The 20,104-nt window shown below is 44.9% G+C and overlaps 1 protein-coding gene across 3 annotated transcripts in view; it reads left to right on the top strand.

Moving 5' to 3' along the window:
* LOC119180581 (DNA primase large subunit) overlaps positions 1–20,104 on the top strand; it is a 56,785-nt gene that overhangs the window by 35,114 nt on the left and 1,567 nt on the right. The window contains exons 1-7 of one of the 3 annotated variants that reach the window (XM_075875088.1): positions 5,470–5,670; positions 6,522–6,730; positions 8,355–8,614; positions 10,801–11,012; positions 14,001–14,153; positions 17,337–17,612; positions 19,209–19,396. In XM_075875088.1, coding sequence (XP_075731203.1) covers positions 6,522–6,730; positions 8,355–8,614; positions 10,801–11,012; positions 14,001–14,153; positions 17,337–17,612; positions 19,209–19,355 — 1,257 coding nt within the window. In that variant the 5' untranslated portion in view covers positions 5,470–5,670 and the 3' untranslated portion in view covers positions 19,356–19,396. Of the gene's footprint in view, positions 1–5,469; positions 5,671–6,521; positions 6,731–8,354; positions 8,615–10,800; positions 11,013–14,000; positions 14,154–17,336; positions 17,613–19,208; positions 19,397–20,104 lie in introns of those variants that run through there. The other 2 variants (XM_037431689.2, XM_075875087.1) reach the window with 2 other exon arrangements.

Genomic DNA, 20,104 nt, shown 5'->3' with positions numbered 1-20,104 from the left:
AGATAAAGATTGAGGAAAGGAAAAGATGCAACTTCTGCAGTCCTAGTTGGGAGCACGGCACCTGTAGGGAGATGGTGTGGGGATATTAAAGATGTGGCAAACTGACAAAGGACGAGCACCGATTCGGCGCTTGCGTTGTGCACTGTGTTCCTTCGTTCTCGTCCTTTTGCTGCGCTCTGTTTCCCCTAGTATAGGGTTAGGTAGTCGTCTATTATAGCAGGGGATCTGGTATAGGTATTAACAGCGGAGCTGCTCAAGGTTGGGGTCCGGCCGGCTTCATCCGCGAAAGCTCCGCGAGTATGCGCCACACGAAGCGGGTATGGGCCAAGCAGCTCCAGTAAGTACAGTACATGGCATTGTAAGAGGGTGGGAAATTGAAGTGGTGGTAACTAGGAATTATGTGAGAGTGAGAAGGTTGCAAAGGATGAATGGGGAAGATAAAGTATGGCTAGCATTGCATGGTACACACTAGCAGGGGGGTGAGAAAGGGAAGTGTGGGTGAAGGGGTGAGGAGGGAGGAAACAGGATGTAAAGGAACAGGTGAGAGGTTAAACCATAGCATAGCCATGTACATTGTAGTATAGCAAGGCGCGAAAAACAGAAGTCATCGTGAGGGTTACGAGCAGGGAGAGGAGGAGTGAGTGCAATACAGAAAGAGACAAGGAAAGAAATATGACATAACAAAGAACAAGATGATCATGTAGACAGAGATACACAAAGAATTATGAAAGAGAGAAGAATATGATCAAGAAAGAACTCAATCCGCGTTCGCCAGGCGGTGCCGCTTGCTACAAAACACAAACTATAAAGGGACACGATTGGAAGAGAGCCCATGTGGAGTTGCGCCGGGTAATTACGGCTGCTCACAAAGGGTGATGAATAATCGAAGATTCATACCGAAGCGATCTCAATGAGGCATGCCCCCGCACGATGTAGGCGTTCCGTTTTTTTTTTTTTTTTCATTGCAACCTGCCGATGTCGCCGCTACAGCTGGCGAAACACCAGCCAGACGAAGTGTGGAGGCGCAAGGTGTCGGAGGCGTGAACGCCAGACTCGATGGGTAAGAGGAAGGAGAGAGGGGCCATACTCGTTCAAACGGAGACGACCTTGGAAGCTGGGCGGCCGCGGGCTGACCATGACAGTGACGCGCCCGCCCCCGGCAGCACACGTCGTATTTTCACCGTCCTCGCATCTCGACGCACATCTTCCCCTTCCCGGTTCCTGCAGTCGACACCTCCTCAAGCCGCGGCCCGCGTGATACGTGATGACCAGCTGGATGGCGTATGCCGGCAACAGGAAGACACGTTCTGCAGACGTGAGAGCAGCATCCCACGTTGTATGCACGTCCATGGGCTATGCCGGAAGCGCAGGGGCGTTTCTCACTGGGTTTGAAACGAGGAGGATGTGCTGACTATTGCAGCGAATGCATGCGCGTTGCCCTGCGTACACCTTGTGAATGAAACTGCACGGAAGATCGGCGTGTAACGCGCGGCTGCTTGCGTGCTGTCGGTAGGCAGTTGGTGCATAGCGGCTTGCGCGTACGCGACTGGGAGTACAAAGGAACTCACGAGCGTGCGTACGCTACACGCTTGGGGTCTCCGGAACCGAAACTCTCATTTGTATAACGGGTATGAAAGAACGCGAAAACGCGGGGAAACAATGGCTAGGGAAAGTGGCTTAGCCAGGGAGCAACACAACGCAAGCCCTTGCCCCACTCCCGCAGAATTTTTTTTTTTTTCGCCGTAGCGCAAGATGATCATTTGCCTGTCCGGCCCCCGTTTTATATCACTTGGTGCTTCGTTCCCCAACCCCTCCTGAAAAAAATTCTGCACACAGCCCATAGGAGTGCCCGGTACTATATGGCCTTCTAATAGAGTCTGGTGGCATCAAGACTCTAATATAGAGTTTTAGTGGCAGTTACCTGTAGCCGGTTGGTCCCCAAACTCTTGCGTTCCCGCTTGCTCTCTGTTTCTTCGTTCGTCCAAAGGAAAGTATAAATAAAAGCAAGAGCTTGGAGTTTCTAAAGCTCTCTGATTGGCCGCTTCGTTAAATCAACCATTTGCGGGCCTTAAATGGACACATAATAACGTGCCAAATCAGTCTGCAGTGTATAAACTGATCAATTATGCTTTAAAGCTATGTCACCCTTAATTAAGCTCTCATAGGCTAATGAAAATTTGTTGAACAATTATTGAGTTAATATATGCAGTTTTTTCATCCTACATAATATACTATTCTCTATCCTCTCATTTACTTCTCTGTACCATAAACTAACCACCCTCAGAGTGCCCATAGCAAGATTTGTTTTTCTAACTTCTTCTCTTAGTTCCTTGATTTCTTAGTTCCTTTATTACCACTTACTATCTGCCCTAAAGGTCACTGGTTAGCTGCACAATGCCTGTGGTACTCTAAGTCCATCTACTGCTACGCTTGGCTACAAATCCGTTCACTTAGTATTTTCTTTCTTTTATATCTCCACCTGTCCGCGTAGAAATGACGTCGTAATAAACTCTTTTTCCTTCACCCCCCTCTTTTCTCTCTCTCTTGTCATGCATATCCGATACGTCAGGCCGCCAGGGACAACCATAAAGTTCAATTATGAAACTTTATGGGGGCAACGATTTCCCGCGTTCACTTGAGGGTAAATTTATCGACATGTTATGCAATTTATGTGCCTTCGAAAAAAAGTAAAAGACGTAAGCGGGAGTTGTCGGATTCTATCTCAAACTTTTTACCTGTACAATTAAGTCAGGTTTCAGAAATTCTCGTCTCGCAATGCTTTTTTATAACTAATAAAAAAATAAATTGCTCCGTTTCGTCTAAATTTTTTGCGATGTATCTGCTTTATTTTTCTGAGGTGAAGGAATATTTTAAAAATATACTTCGCGAACAAGAAGAGTAAAAATTTTTGGCGAGTTAGTTTTGGTTCATGACAGCGAATAGCACAGCTCGCGAACATAGGAGAGACACTTACCGTATAAAGGAGGAATAAATGAGGAAGTACAGGGAGGTTACTTATCGTATAAAGACTTGGGAGTGAAGGTCGGAGGTTCCCTTGTTTCAAAAACATAGGTAAAAAAAAGGGGGGGGGGAATGCGTTGGGATGTACAAAGTAGAAGAAAACCGCTGATGTCCACGTGACTGTTATTTTGCAGAAGAGCAAAATGCAAATGTGGAGGAGTAGAGCACAAGTCAAATCATTTAAAGAACGTGCCCGCGATTGCTCTTCAACCCTATGATGATGATTATAACTTTATTTCGCACCACCGCGGTGGTCTAGTGGCTAAGGTATTCGGCTGCTGACCCGCAGGTAGTAGGATCGAATCCCGGCTGCGGCTGCTGCATTTCCGATGGAGGCGGAAATGTTGTAGGCCCGTGTGCTCAGATATGGGTGCACGTTAAAGAACCCCAGGTGGTCGAAATTTCCGGAGCCCTCCACTACGGCGTCTCTCATAATCATATCGTGGTTTTGGGACGTTACACCACACATATAATTCAATGAAATCAATAACTTTATTTTGGTCCAGAGAAGACGTAGGGGAGACCCCGTGCCACCCCGCTAATCCAGGGACCCTATAAGCTAATCACGCCCAGGCGCTCAAGTCGTGTCAGCTTTCAAAAGAAGTAATGCTTACGCAAAAGTCACCTAGTTTTCACATTTTTCTCCTTTTCTGCGGTATGCTGTGATCTGCGCAAAGCTGGCCTGGATCCGGCTATTCGTGGTTTATCTTAATTCATTGTTTGGACTTGTCAGTGGAGCTACAGAGGTGTTTACGCTGCAATTCAGGTACTCTTCCCACGGCTCAAGGCATTAAATGACGTGCAGAGTGTGCAACTACGCTGCGGCATAGCCAGACATTTCTTTCGAACAGATAGGGAAGGGGGGGGGGGGGGTGTCTCCTACCTTTTATGAATGTTCCTGCGTATGTTCTCATCTGTGTATCAACATATCTTTTTCAAATCCCCCGACCACTCGCGCACACGCACGCCACTTTTTGTGAGACCAGCAAAAATGCAATGTTTTTTTTCCTCGACTCAAAACAAACTACTGTTGTGTTTTCCAAGACAGTTAACCTTCTGACAAGACCAAAAGCAACATTCCAGACAAGCACTCGCAAGTGTTTCCTGGTAGATCGAAAGGCTGCAGCCAGTATATTCGTCCAATCAATAGCAAGGAATACACACTGGGCAGGCCCGTAGCAAGAAGAGCTTACATTCCCCCCCTTCCCCTTTAAACTTCGGAAGGAGGGGAGTGTTTTACCGGCAACAAATTACGAAAAGAGATGTTTTGCAAGACCTCAGCATGTGTCGTCGTCGCCGCCCCCCCCCCCCCCCTCCCGAAAAAATTCCTGGCTACGGGTTTGACTCTGGGTAATTACGTTAGCGCACCGCAGAGGTCAGCGTCGTCCCCGCTTTTTCTTACAATAAAGTTCCTAGAACATCGTACGAAGATTTAGGGGCTTTATTTAACATTGCAATGCACTACAACCTATCGAAGCGGCTCGTTCATCACCACATGGCCGGCAAAGGTGGTTTTATTTTTCTTCTTGGCAAGCTGGAGGAAAACCTACAACAGGCACTCGACGTCGCGTAAGATTTCCTGGCCAGGACGGGACTAACGGCGCTGCAGCAGTGACCTGGCAAGAGAATACCTAAACTTTAAATGTATGCAACAACCCACTGCTCTAGTTTTCGATGGAGGCGAAAATGCAGTAGGCCCGCGTGCTCAGATTTGGATGCACGTTAAAGAACTCCAGGTGGTCGAAATTTCCAGAGCCTTCCGCTACGGCGTCTCTCATAATCATATAATGGTTTTGGGACGTTAAACCCTACATATCAACCTACTGCGACAGTGTCTAGACTCTACTACTGCTCCAGACTAAGAAGACCTACCAGCTGAAGGTGCCTGTCAGCGCGAGAGATGGCGGCACCTGCAAGCGTCACAAGTCTTGAAGGCTAAATTATTATTGCTACAGCTCTGACCACAAAGTGGCAGCACCTGTTTAATCACCTTGACGTTGAAATTACAAATGGCGCATCTGAAAGGCTTTAGAACCTGCCCTTAATACTCAGTAATACAAGTCCGCGTAGGTACATCGTCGTGGTGACGTATTTTTGTTTGTTACAAACATCTATGCTTACAATTGTCTTTCGGCGTATGAAACCTGCAGAAACATAGCCTTTGAGATTTAGTAGTGCTTCTTATAAAATGTCACCCTAAGCACGTAATACTACAACATAACCGGTTTCACAATAAAATTTTAGTTGCTACTATTTTTTAAATGTAGATGAAAGGCAACAGTGTAAAAGATACATTTAATAAAAAAAACGTAAATGGCCGCAAGTCGACGAAAGACCAATTTGCAGCCGTAAGCTTCGGTTTGACTCGCGTCGACTCTTTCTTGGCTCGGTGCAGCTTGTTGGCAGCGTGGTTGGCATCTCTGGTTGACAGGCAGCTTTTGATTTTCAAGCGCGTTGCAACTGGTTGCATTGTCGCCTTTGTCACGCCGCTGTGCGCGAATCGGCGCGGGAAGACGAACGTCGCAACGTGGTCTTAACGGCCTCACGGACGACATGCACCACATTTATGCGAGTATGCCGTGCAGGTGCGATGCAGCAGGGCGAGAAAGCCAGAAGTAAGCCGTCAGCGCCCATGCCAGGTTTCCGAAAGTAAGCATAGTCCCTTTTAAAAAAACTGCCCTTTTAAACTTTCATCAGCGACCCGTTTTGGAGCGGCCGTAGTATGAATTACCATAAAAAGTAAGGCTATAAGTAAATGTGTTACGATGGTTTTAGACATTCCACTTCAAAACAACGAAGTTCCTATTGCGGTAAAACAACTGACGCAGTAATTCAAGGCTGGCGCCAATTTAATCAGAATGTGCTCGTACGAACCCATATGCTGAAGATGTAAAACAAACAAAAAAAAAAAGGATGCCGTAGGCTGTTTTTACTCATGTGGCATCAGGGCTAGGCATCAGTACAAAAATTCAGGTTGCCCCAAGTCATACAGATACTTATGATAATTGACATGCTCAGTAAGCGCCTTTTCTATTTTCCAAAAAAATACAGGAGGCGCTGGCTCAGTTGCACGAAGGTCTTCGGAAGATTGATCGTCAAACGATCTGCATTACGTCGATCAAAAAAGAAAAAAAGAAGGAGGATCTGAAGCTGTTAAACTTTTTACTCTAGCTTTTTGAATACTCTTGCTTTTTTCACTTTTTTAGTTTATATTACGTGTCGTCCTTTTCTATGCTTTATTTTTAATGTGGCGTAGCCTTTAAGTATCCTTTATGAGGGACAGTTTGACCAGTCCCCCTTGTGGCTATGAGCCAAGTTTTTTTATGCGACAAAACAAATGAGTAAACTGTCTGTAACTTATAGTAGATTGCAGTGAAGTCTGACGTCACGGCATTGCAAATATTTAGATCGAGGCAGCGGTAGTGAGTTGTGGCAGCCATGACTACAAGCAGTTTCTTGGAACGGGTTTATAAATGTCACATTAACCGTTTTCCTTTCAGATGGTGTTTTACCTCGCATATCCAGATGGTAATGTTGATCTGGAACTCCTGTGCAACTTATGCCACCTTAGGCTGGCCATTATGATGAAGATTGCCCGGTGTGAGGGTAACATTGATACTGTCCGCAGTGTTCTCGAGCAAGAGGACACTTGCCACGAGTGCCTCGTCGAAGGGAGTCGGCAGGACAGCGTTTCTCACTTTTTCCTTAGGTGAGAAAGTTTTCCAGATCTTTCCAGAGTTCAGATCCCTGTATGTGTTGCTGTTTCTCAAGCTTCTCACTAAATTGTACGTTTGCCTCATTTTCGGCACTGTCTGAACAAAATATGTCTGTTTTTCAGAAACTGTACCTAATACTAGAAAAACGAAGTTTGTGCCAGTAAGCACAGACACGGTGCCGATTGCTGTATATTGTTAATGCTGTTACTCTGAAAGAACCAAAAGCAGAGACATGGCTTAAACCCATGTTCGCTATTTTAGTATGCTCTTTCTGTCATTCTGTACTGCTTGATCGTCGTAATATGATCAGCGGATGTTCCACAGTGACGCAAAACATTGTCGCCTTGGGAGCTTGAAGCTAAGATGCTGTCATATTCAGACTCAAAGCTTGTTGTCACTCAATTCAGGTGTGGCTGCAAGACAGTTTCGAGTGGCACGTGTCCTTTCGCGGTGCAGGTGCGCAGCCATGCGCGCATGACGGCGATGCCATAGTAGCGACTAGTGATCATATGAGGAAGAAAAACAAGACTCTGCCCAGTGCTGTTGCTAGCAAATAATACCCTGTAGCACCACGCGGCTTCAAGGCAAGTGCGCCGACCTCTAGTCTAAGTCTTGGCATCCATGAATGACTGTTTGAATTAATAATCACAATGGAAGTTCTCAAAACGGTGATGCAGGGACAGCTTTCTCCTGTCATAGTAAATGGATTGAGCATCAAAGCAATTACTAAAGCTTCCTGGTCTAGCTTAAGTCACACGTATACCGTTTATTATTGAGAAAAAAAAGAAAAGCAAACATTTATGATGGTTATTTACATTACCTTGTGAAATTTCCAAATAGAGATATGCAGTTACTGTACAGTGTGAACATATTTTTATTGTATGCATTTTATTCATTGGTACTGGCAGTGCTGCGGAAGGAGAGGAACAACTGGAATGACAGTCAATCACGATGACGCACAGTGATGTAGCAGCAGCTTAGAAGGGCATGCAAGGGTTTATGGAAAAGGCAGAGTCTGAAGGAAAGGTCAGGAAGCACATTTCAAACAGCAATTTCGTATTGTCACTGTGGCCATGTTATAAAAGAAACGGCATTGTTGGTAGTCAGTGCCCAATCCTGCCTGTTTTGTTTGTTGTTTTTTACACTGTTTCACATTCACTATGCCAGTGGTTGTGCTTGACAACTAAGTATGACTCGTTTTTTTTTTAGGGCATTCCTTTTAAAGTATGTATTGAATAGAGAGCTCGTCGCTGTAGCCAACATTTTCACAAGAGGACTTGTTTTTGATGAGGCCAGTTAAAGAGAAGTACCAAGACATGTTTGCTTATCAGTTCTTTACCTCCAGTGACCATGGCCATAGCTGTTGTGGGGGGGGGGGTTCATTTTTCAAGTTTGCTCGCGTATATGTGCACCCACACATACAAATGCTGCACAAAGATACATAAAGTATGGTTACCCTCTCCCCTTCACTCGAAAAAAAGTTCTGGCTATGCTACTGCCAGTGACAAAATTCCCCGTTCAACAATTTTTTGTCACTTTGAGCTTCACCTCTTTCCCGAAAACTTCTGCCTTGTTTGAATTTTCCATAATTTAACACCTTATGCACCTCATTTGCAGGTTGTTGCTGTGCCCGTTCAAGTCTGCCCTCAACACTGTAGTACAGGCCGAGTCAATGCTGTTCCAGTGTCGATTTGAGGCACTGAACTGGAACGAGCGCAGAGCCATCATCGAGCGTGCCTTCTCCGAATCTAATGAACTGCTGAAGTGCCACGTTAGCCAGCAGTTTCGCGATGTTCTGACGACACTGACCAGGGTTCTCGATGCCATGCTAAAGAACTGGCCTCGCATCGTTGAAGCCAAACAATTTTCTGTTAATGGTAAGAGCACAGCTTCAATTAGTCAATCAGTCACTCAGTCTTTATTTCTCATTTAACACATGAAGAGCACAATTGAAAAGCCACAGTGAGATGGCTGCGGCCTGAGCGCACGCTAATCAAACACAGGCAGTCGAAACCCTCTTACACTCTATTAATTGCCACTACAAGTTTCTTCTTTTCCACAATCTTGAATAGGCTGCATCCTGCACTTACGCGGGAACCAGGCCTTTCATTCTTTTTCTGGCTGCTAGCGTTATGCAGTGTAATTTGCCATATTGTTCCGTCGTCACACACCACCACAAAAGTGAGTGCTGCCCTTTCATAATGAATTTATTCTTTCACGCGTTCTGCACAGTTGACTGCACATCTTTGCTGTGGTTGCCAGTTCTGCATGATTCACCATCCTTTCATGCATTGAAAAAAGATATATATTGCATTGTAAACAAACAAGCGTAGGGCATAGATCACTCTGAAGTGATTGTGTGTGGAAATTACGGAATGCATGCACGATGATAAAAGGGTCAAAACTGTATCTGGAAGGTCATGCTGTCCTTTTTGCTAGAATGGCTCCTTGAGATATAGAGGGAAAGACGATGTGCATGTACATATTCTTACGCAACAGGTACTAGTTCGGAGAGCCCAAAGCCGGTCATGAAACTTCACTGGCCATGGCATGTGATGTGGGCTCGTTCAATGCGAGCATCGAGAACCAAAGTACATAGAAAGAAGAAGATAAACCACCACACAAACCCTCTGGACAGATGTTTAAGCAGCGAAGCTAAAGTGTGCAGCCCCAGTGTTTATCATTAGGTTCGTTGCGACAGTTCACTGAGGTATTTCTCAATGATTAGTTTTGTCTGTCCAGAAATCATTTAGCATTTTCTGCCTGTGTGTTCCCTTCATTTCACTGGACCAGTGGTGTGTGGTGGAATTTGACCAATTTCTTCGGCACATGTCTTTTCGCTCGAGGACAACCTCATCTTTAGTAGACCACTGGTAAGCAGTGACACTTGCCCAGTTTCTCTGGCACATACTATGCGCTGGGAGTTTTTAGAATACATAGGAAGAATTAGTTTTGATTTTACCTAGCCACATGCAGTCTCTCTGTAAACGGGTGTAAGGCATGTCACATCAATAAAACATGCTTGCTCTCTCTCTCTCGGCATGCGAGGGAATGGCTGCGGGCTTCACCGCTTGTGGACACTAGCTACGGCAAATGGGGGAGGAGAGTGCGTGGTCCCTGTTAACGAGGACTTTCCTCCTAGAAGCATGGTAACAGGACAAGGACACGTCAGTTCTTTCGTTAGTGAACTGCTTTGGGGAAATGTTTTTCAGACAACCTACACTTCCAGTGATTAACGAAAGTATTTAGGAGGGCTTGATGATGGGCCCTTTCCGTCATGTTCCGTGGCAGTAGAGACCTATGGTGACATGTAATGCTCATAACAATGATTAGAAATGCGTTAGACTGTACAGATCGGTCCACTCTTAAAGGGAATACTTCTATGCAGTGCCTATCGTGATTTTGTTGTCATGCAAAAGCATAGTGGCTTAACTGTGTAAGAATGCTGGGAGAGAACAGCTCTGATTCCTTTTAAGCGAATATTTCTGAATGATGTTTTCATATCCCTTTGCAATTAAGGGCTCAGCAGTAGAAAAAATACTTCGTTTAGGTGTTCCCTTTACCAGTGGGCTGTGCTCTTCATTGCTAGTATTTCGAATGCACTGGTTGGAATGTGTTTCTTTATTTTAGTTGTCTGCCAAACTGTTAACCATGAAATGCTTTTCTTGACACTTCTAATGAGACAGCCTGGCACTTAACCAAGAACATGCTGCCACTCACTCAAGGATATATGGGAATTCACGTGATAACATCTAGCTCTCACACAAGAAAAAATTGAATGTATCCGGGCATCTAACGAAAGGTTAGAAAACAATGTGGTCTCTGGCTTGCACCCTTTCTACGGGCCAGCCTTTTCTTTCCCGATTTCTGGCTGCCAAGTGCAAGTTGTGGTTCTTACGTGAGTTTATGGTAATTCGAAGCCACCTCACTGTGGTTACTTTCATACCTGCTGTAATGTTTCCTTATGTAAGTCATCATTTCATCTAATCAATCGATAGGTGACAATCAGTGAACCAGCATCAAGTGTGACCATGTTTGCGCGGGTGTACTCCCTATCTTGCAGTGCCATTCGAGCATGCCCTCTCCCTTGTGAGTGCTCGACGGGTCATTCTGCAAGCGGGCGATGCCGTCATTCAAGAGCACCACCTTTCCGAGTTCCTTGCAGGCATGTTCCAGGCAGCGTGCGAGCAAGGCACCGCACACTTCAAGAGGTCGGCTCGATTTCGCACGCTGCACCAGGATGAGAGGATGGCGGAACTTCGGAAATCTTTGAGGGTAAGAACAAATGCCATGGTTTTGCTGCAGGAGCAAAACAATGAATCTTTGATAAGCACGGCCGCTGCGGCAAGCAAAGCGACCTTTGTGCGCTGTACGGCTTCGGCGCCAACAATGCAATGAAAGAGATGAGCATGCAACCACAGGCCCTGTAAGACAAAGTATGGAGCTAAAGGTGTAGCCCCATTACGGTTAAGAAAAAAGGACGGGGCGAAGCTCTAGGGCATACTTTGGCCCCTTGCGCCATTTCGCAAGGGATGGTGAACATGTCTCTGATGGTGAACAAGCACCTCAGAGATGTGCATACCACCAACGTTAGTTAGTGTACGTAAATAGCTTGCCATCAAAATGCAGGATGATTTATGCGTTATAGTCGAAAGGTTCAAAACGTTACACCACAAGATAAGGGGTTGCAGGTTGAGCTACTTTGTTGCATGCTTTGGAATGAACTTCTTTTTTGTGTGGGTTTTGTAGACTATATATATGTTGCGGAACAGTACGGCGACGCTGACGGCAAGGAGCTGCCGAGAGTGTCCATATGATTGCTATTGCGGGAATGAAAGTTTGGAAAATGTGTCATGCGGAAACCTTCTGTGTTGGAAAAGGTTTACAATCAAGAAAGTTGTTTAACTGTAGTGAAATGAACATGCTCATGTTATGATGGTAATAAGATGACTTGATGACACAGCTAAACAAATCCAACAGAGAATCAGGCCGACTAAAGGGTAGCAGGCATTAATTTTTGTCTCTAAATTCAGTGTAGCAAATGTGACATAAATTGAATCGATTTAATGTGGATGAAATATTCTCACCATCCTCAGTGGGATCAGAACCTCCAAGGTAGTAATTACGTGTCCGATGCTCTACTAATTGAGCTATAACGGAAGATGCTTCTCCGTTCAGTTTGTTGGTTATTTCTGTACGTGTAATCCCTGGGAGTGTTAACCATATCTGTTTGTAGTAAAGGCGGCGAGTGTGGAATACTCGTTTTTGCCAGAGGGCGTCAAAAGGCACTTTACTTTTACGCAAGCTGGTTGTTGAGCAGCAAGAACTTGCATACTATCCCACTGCATTGAGTTTTCCGTGGTCAGCTCCACGCTGTAAATGAATAATACCAAGGGAATGTTTTATGAAGGGGCTTGTTTCTTTGTTAGACACGACCAAACAAATCCAACATGCAGTTAGTCTGCTGGATTAATTTAATTGTGTCTAACAAAGTGCGTCTCTCAAAGGGAACATGGAGGCAACGTCCGCAGAACATGTGATTGAAAAAATATATTGTGGTAATCTCAAGAGAGGAAAAAGATGACAGTGGTGCGGACTTGTGGACGACAGTTACAAGTGTGAAGCATTCTTCGGTGATGCAGAGGCATTGACTGTACCTATCTGTCTATCAAGCCACCCATGTCTTCGTGCTGTCGTGGCCATGTCACTGACATTTTTGTGTCGCATACCTTCCTTTTGTTGTAAGGCTAACAAAAGGGCTCTTCAGTAATCTTTGGTTTCGAGTCATAATATAACAATTTCCTCGTCTTCTGGATAGCCCACAAGGTTCATCTTCTCGTCTTTTGACTGCAACTCAGGTGGGGTGAATATAAAGATGGAGATGAAGAAGAGAAGAGGAGGTAAATCAATCGATATTTCGAAAGGTTGTTTCACCAGAAAGTTCTGAATGGTCCTCAAGGCTAAAGGCTGCTCGAGGCAGCTTGATGTCAGTATAAATGCTACAGTTAGATGTCACTATGAGTACTTACAGTTTTTCTTTCTCGGTTTGTCGTCACTTTCCTGTTTGCATAGGTACGATTTCTCAAAAACCAAGACCAGATTACACTGTGCCGACTTGTCCATTATGACTCCAAAATGGTTGAGCTCCAGTTAAAGGGACACTAAAGGCAAAGGACAATTTATGTCGGAGTTGAAGCTCAATGTATGACGATGTATGAAACGGCAATATTATCAACAGCAGTGCCTTACTTACCAAGAAATCAAGCTAAATGTATCACACAACATGCCCCACCAGTGGGACATTTGCAAAATGATCCTGATGACGTGAGAGCGTCCGCCTACACTAGTAATCAAACTAGCTGCATAAAAAAAGAACTTTTGGTGCATCAAGAGATGTAATAAAATGCTGCCTGTGTGTTTCTGTTTGATTAATAGAAAAATAAAAAGCCTGGCATTCTATGGGTAATGGTGCGAGTGGTTCAAAAGTTCAGTTTTCGGCTGGATAAGCTGGATAGGTGGTACCATCTAGAGGAATCCAGTGGAACCAAGCAAGCAGAACTATGGCCTTTGAGATTGCAGAAAATTGTTCAGTGGCTGTTGTTGCTACTGTGGCTCCCACTATTTTAGCTCTGCTGCTAAGAAAGAAGGCATGCGTAATGCAGTCGTGTCTCAATTAATTACGGTTGTTATGGCAAATCATCGCTTTTATTTCTGTAATCTAGACTTTTATGGTATCCTTAACCAAGGTATCCTTAACCAAGGAAGAAGGTCGTTACATGGTTGAAAGTGTCATTTTCATCTCAGTATTGTTGAAAGTTTGGTGAGTTTGTATTGGTTTGTTGGCTTGCAAAGCAGCTCACGAAGAGGGATTGAAAAGACAGGACAACCACTGCACTCCGCAATTTAGTTTCGAGTGCAGCGTTGTCGTGTCTGTTCGTTCCTCTTGTGTTGTGTCTGTGTGCACTGCTTTACAAGTAATCGTTTTCATCTGGCAAATCCTGTAAAATGTGTGAAAGTACATGGTTGTGTGCAATGTTTAGTGTTTTCATTCAGCAACACAATAACTCAAAGAGGAATCATGCGCAGTTTTGATGTGTTTCTTTACACTAGTGAAGTTTCAGACGTGAAGTGAGAAATCTTAAACACTGCAAGAGAGCTGTCAGCTGCCATCTGTAGACTCTGTTTAGAGTAGCCCCCGCAGTGGAGTCGCAGTACTCTCGGGCAGATGATGTACTTACTGTGGCTAATGCGCATTACTTGCAGGCTGCTTTTGAAGCACAACGAGGATACTTCATGACATGTAGCCCGCTGAAGGCCGACGAAGTGGACGGCCAGGCAGCCGTGTACTTCCCGCCGTGCATGTCCGCATTGTATGCCACCTTGAAGAGGGACAGGAGACTTGCCCACGAACATCGAGTGAGTGGTGCCAAGATACCGTCACTAATGTTGAAGAAGGGCCGGTGATGTGAGGTCTGTCCTCTTGTGTCGGGCAGCTAATCTAGTAGGCACCATTTAGTTTAGCATCCCTTCACTTTGAACTAGCTTCGATCCTACTTGTCTTGGCAGGCAGACTGGAATTTTCTTTTAGACAAAGGGGTTGTCCGTAAGCATGGGTGCGCACACGGTGGGGGTAGGAGAGGGGCATTGCCATCATCATCTAAAGGTCCCTCATGCCGCTGCTTCCATATCTGCGTGCTTGCTGCTTTCGCCACAAGGGCGACACTGCTTCCTTCAACCCTTTTTTTTCGGCACTGTACAGGATAATGCAGTTTCTTCCCCTTAGGCTCTTCATTACAGCTCATGTCGCATGCCCTATAGCTAACAAATCACGTATGTGGATGTGGCAGGGGTGCAAACCATCTGGTAATTTTCCATGTTTCGCTCACCATCGCCACTTTACGACATTCGGCACGGGCCTTTTGTCGTTTTCACTCGCTAAGAAAATGCATAAAAAGAGTTGCTCCCATTTCTAATCAGTGTTGCTGTATGAAGAGTGATTGGAATGCTACTGTAATGGGCACGTGCATCACATAGTTCATAAAAATTGACCCGAATAAGCAACAAGCAGGCACATTCTACCCCATCTGACTTGAGCACCTTATAAAAATTATGAATTCGAATTATGAATGTGGTTACCTAAGGATTTATCCTCTATATTTGTGGTAAGGTATGTTTTAGTGGAGCTACTGTATTCTGTACTCTGAAATTTAGGGCATGAAGCGGTTGGAGAGTATTGGCAACACACCTGCCAGTGTGGTCTTGCTATAGTGCTTTACTGCTAAACCTAAGGTCCACGGAATCGAATCGGGGCCACAGCACTTGCATTTTCCATGGAGGTGAGAATGCTAGAGATCCGTGCACTTAGATTTAGGCGCATGTTGCAAATCCCTAGGTGGTAGAAATTTCTGAAATCCTCCAGTACGCCGTCTTGCATGATGTTATTGTGGTTTTAGTATGTTAATCCCAACAATAATTATTAGTATTGGCAACACAACAAATCGCACCTTCTTGATATTGTATTTTTGTCCAATTACATAGGTATTGCATAGAGTGTGGATTAATTGGATATGGAGAGGACAAAATTATCGACGTGCCAGCTATTGAGAAAGCGTCCAAGTAGTGAATCGTGTGTGATGCCTGTTACTGAACTGAGCTGCTGCATGTTAGAATTGGTGTTATGCAAAAGAAGAAGTATCTCTGAAAGCGATCGCTTTGAAAAATGTGGCCACTATGTATGTTTCACAGCAGTGCTGTAATGTAACCATGAGTGAGTCCCTGACCTTTCTAACACCATAGCTGCACTACTGATGCTGGAATGCATGATTATGTCGTCTGCTTAACTCAATTAACTTGATCACATGGCTTCTCCTTTTGGAGGACTCGGTCATGACTTACCACTTTTCTAGATACCGTCATCTCGGCTAATGTTGGCAAGTGCACCGTATCCGTTGACAGGAATTTCTTCAGGAAGGAAGGGGCACTTGTTGAAGGCCTTGAGAAAAACCAATTTTCATTATTTGTCCTCGATAAAACACCCTCTTTCATCGAAATTTCGGGCGCCCCTGAGGTACACCTTCTAGCTGCGGGCCTCAAGTGCACTGTAAAAGTCATGATCGCTGGTAAAGTGGAGCAACTGTTTGGTAGTCCTGTGCACACTGTAAAAGCTCAAACTCAAGGAGTGTTCAAGAGCACTGTTAAAGAGGTGCCGACGTTTGGTTTCGTAGTAAAAGCCCTGCCAAGCACTTTGCTCGTGTGAAACGGTTACGCTTAGTAAGTGTGATAACCGGGAAGCATTTGTAAAGCATCCTAATTTCATCCTACCATAAAACCTCATGCAGGGGCCAACCATGTGGTCAAAGATAATTGGACGAGATTTGGAGGGAGGTGTGGCCTTTGCCCATTTCTGTACCAATATTCAAAATGGCGGCTGATTGAGCCACAAAGAAGCACTTGTTATCCTTTATTGAATATGCATGTATTTACTATTTTTATTTAACAGGAGAGAATCTTTTTGTGAAATACCATGTGTAATGAAGCTGGGGGATATGTTCTTCAAATGTTAAAGGGGTACTGACACAGTACAATTTGCCTCTTGTTTTTTTTTTTTGCTGCATGTGCTCCTGGGGGCTTGTTAGTCATAATACGACACATTGCTTTCTGCAGGGCGCAAGATAATTAATTACAGGCTTGTTATTATGACCAATGTCATTTCGGTTTCAAAAATGACATGCCGCTGGGTGCAACCATCACCACCTAGTGGTGCAAGGCCCGACCACGTCAGCACCCAGAACTGTGATGCACTTCCGCGCAGTTCGCATCAAGAAGTTTTTTCGGACAGGAAACAAGACAGCAATGTCGTGAAACACAAAACTTTCAACTTGTGTGCCGCAGCCACGTACTCGCGAGCACACGTCGAGTAATACTCTGCGAGAGCATACGCAACAAAAAATAAATATGGCGGCTATGACGTCATAACTTACTGGGGGTGCGGTCACATGAGGGAAGTACGAAGTCCCCAAGGGTGCGGTGGAGCCGATCGCCCATGAAAACTTCAAAATTTATTGCAATTACCTTCCAAGCTGTATTTGCTGCTGATATTTTGTAGACGATATGCGCATGTTCGCAGGAATCGATCCTGCAAGCTATATCTGCCGCGAAATGTGTCAGTACCCCAGTACCCCTTTAATATTCTGACAATTTGTGATAACTCAGAGTGCATTCCCAAAGTGCCACTCTGTAAGAGTACTCATACGTTGTGCACACATCTGAAGACTCTCGAAACTTGAATTTCCAGAAACAGCTGCAGCAGCATTATGTAGCAGAGAACAGGTTGAAAAGAAATGGTGGGAGAAGGGCGCTTGCTCTGTAAGAAGACAGTGAGGGAACTGTATGAAGACCATAAGAGAGTGAACTTGATAAAGTAAAAACCTTTCTCCGCTTGCAAACATTTTTTGCCATGCAAGACTTCAAGATCTGGCTAAGCTGTTCACAGCAGCATCTGCTTTCCACGGTATGTGTTATTTATTTAACCAAGCTTGAGGCCATGCTCCTTTAAAAATGTGTTCTTGAACTGTGTACAACTGTGTCTGTTCCTTTCAGTTCGTCTTTTCGCTGTTCCTGAAGGAGATTGGGCTGGACTTGAAGGAGGCGATTGAGTTCTGGAGTCGGCACTACGTCGAGCCTCCCGGCAAGCAAGCCACTTGCAGCCACACGTGGCAGGCAAACACGTCGCGCCTCACGTACAGCGTGCGACACATGTACGGCCAGGAGGGCAGGCGCGTCGACTACACCGCCCACGGATGCGCTCAAGTCCAGGACAACGGGCTCTGTCCGTTCACCACCGACAAGTTTCAGGCCATCTATGGAAAGGAACAGGTAAGGCAGACCATCTGCCCTGAGCTGTGAGTGTTTACTTTATTTATTTATTTAATAGTACACAAGCCCAAAGGCATTTACATAGATGTCAGATTATATGGCAGTAACTAGACAATACGAAAAATACAATAATAGCTAGTCCAGAAAATGGTAGGAAGGTTAAGATGGAAGCTTGTGATAAAAAATCCATAAACAGGGCGGGTTCTGGAGCTTATGATTGGACAAGCGGACTTGTCTTGGAAGACAAGTTCGCTTGTCAAATCATCAGCTCCAGCACCCGCCCTATTTACAGATTTTTCAATGACAGCTAGTATGGCATAAGAGCCTTGCAGCTGTAGATGTGAGAGTAACAAGGATTAAGAATGTTTATGGTACAGTGTTAGCTGTTAATACTCAAAAACAAAACGGGTTCTGAATGGAGGCAATTGATCTGGGAAGGCCATTCCAGTCCCTAGAAGGACGTGGAATAAAGGAGTAGAGATAAGTTATCATACGGCACAGCCCAAGACTGATGTCGTCAGTGATTGATGTCACATCAAGAGAGCGGAACAATGTCCCTTTGCCGTTGTAATGCAGAAGTGAGAGGCCGTAGTTTTCTGAACGACATGAACTGTCCTTAATTGAATCTGTGAAAGAAGAGACCATACGGTAGCTCTAGGACCAGTGCTCTGTAATCGAGCCCACTTATAATGATCTCGTACATAACAAATAGTCATTTATTACAGATGAAGATTGCATGACAGCCTGTTTAGTCAATGGTAGCTGGTCTCAGATATGACAAATATGCTGTGACTCCAAGTTTGTGTAGATCAGAGGGGATGTGGGCCATTCTGCTTATGACCGTGCTTTTAGATATGCTTGTTGGTGACACACGACCTCATAGATAACATGATCTGCAAAAAATAAATAAAGGAACCGAAAACATTACTAAGTGAGAAAAGCCAATGATCCCACGTCCACCTTCTCATCTCCAATTCTTGTCGGTTCATCGTTATCAGCTACCTATAAAAAATAGTGAAAATTTTTTTAAAAATCTGAATTGTTGACACAGCAGTTTGGTGCTAAAACATGACCCGCCAACATCACCATCATCTCTAAGCTCAGTAAACGTGGTTTTACACCAGAGCGACGCGACACTGATTTTGGTCCCCTGACTGTCTTTTGTCTTGTCATCGTCCTATTCACACTGCAATGACACCAACAGTTCACCGATGGTCTGTGGAAGGCACCGTTTCAAGCCTTGTCGGGCTCAAAACCTCCTGTCAGCCAATTCTATAGTCACATTGGAGGGACCCGGCGACACCAGCTAAACTTGCACGAAGAAATCGAAACAGGGCAGCACCTGCTTCTCACCTTTGGCTGTGCTCTCTGCTCTGCCATTGTCTCTCCTGGGTAGGAGTTGGAGAGAGAAAAAAGCGAATTGAAAAAACAACTTACGTGAAGTGTGTAAGGTGACCATTAAGAGGCTTTTGGTTCTCTTGTGCTAAGCCTTCTTATCTCCCCCCCCCCCCCCCCCCCAAGATTTCCCCTTTCATCATCAGAAGCAATGGCATGGACAAATTCAAGCCTGACGTGTCATTTTGCTGGTGTTTTCAGTTTGTTGGCGTGTTACACGACGACACTGTGCTGTCTTTCGAGGCGCCACCATTGTCATCAACACTCAGTGGTACCAGGTGGTCCGGCGACATCGTTTCCCGATTGCCGCGTCGGCCTCGTTTCTGCATCGGTGTCGTGCCGCCTTAGTGGAAACGCACCTTAACAGCATTCTAGTACGTGACCTCACTGAAAGAGCAGATCTGCACCCCAGCTCCTTGTAATGAGCACATTGCGGCTTTGAACAATCTTTTAACAGTGATAATGGATTCAGTGTTGAAGAAGCAAGGCAAGCTTACAGACTTTGGAAAACAACAGTTGCTCCTGCCTATTGGCAGCAGTATCCTTGACTGTCCTCTTATTACAAAGGCTCACTTGTAATTCAACGGATCCTGTATGGCTTTGATGGACCGTGATGGTAGTTGACTCACCACAGGTCAACATGTTCTTACTCGGACTGCGAGTACCACAACTTCATGGTAGAAGAGGTGCAGCCGGTTAATGTTTTTTGGGCATGTTGCTTCCGTTTCTCATTACAAACAGTTGCTGCAGCAAATTTTATGTTCACAGGCATTCACTGGTTAATAGAAGCATCTGAGAACGCCACCGTATGAGTCTGGCGTGCCTGCTTATGTCAACACGTAGTATGGTATTTGTTGCAATTAATCTCAAGTTTCAGGGACCCATAACAGTTCCAGTTCAAGTCTTTTAGTGGTTTATGAAAATGGTCACCCAAGGTCTCATACACATATCCAGTGAGTGGTCAGTTCGTTATAAAACAGTTATTTGAAATAAACAACCAACCTCGTTATTTTGGTCATGTTGTGCAAGCTATTATTTCAAAGGAGCAAAAATTTATGTCAGGCAAGCTGGAACTTCAGACAAAACGACACCGTGCA

The sequence above is a fragment of the Rhipicephalus microplus genome, chromosome 10, assembly GCF_043290135.1.
Source record: "Rhipicephalus microplus isolate Deutch F79 chromosome 10, USDA_Rmic, whole genome shotgun sequence".
Classification (NCBI taxonomy): Eukaryota; Metazoa; Arthropoda; class Arachnida; order Ixodida; family Ixodidae; genus Rhipicephalus; species Rhipicephalus microplus.
The sequence above is the reverse complement of the archived record's forward strand: the minus strand, read 5'-3'. Positions and strand labels throughout refer to the sequence as shown.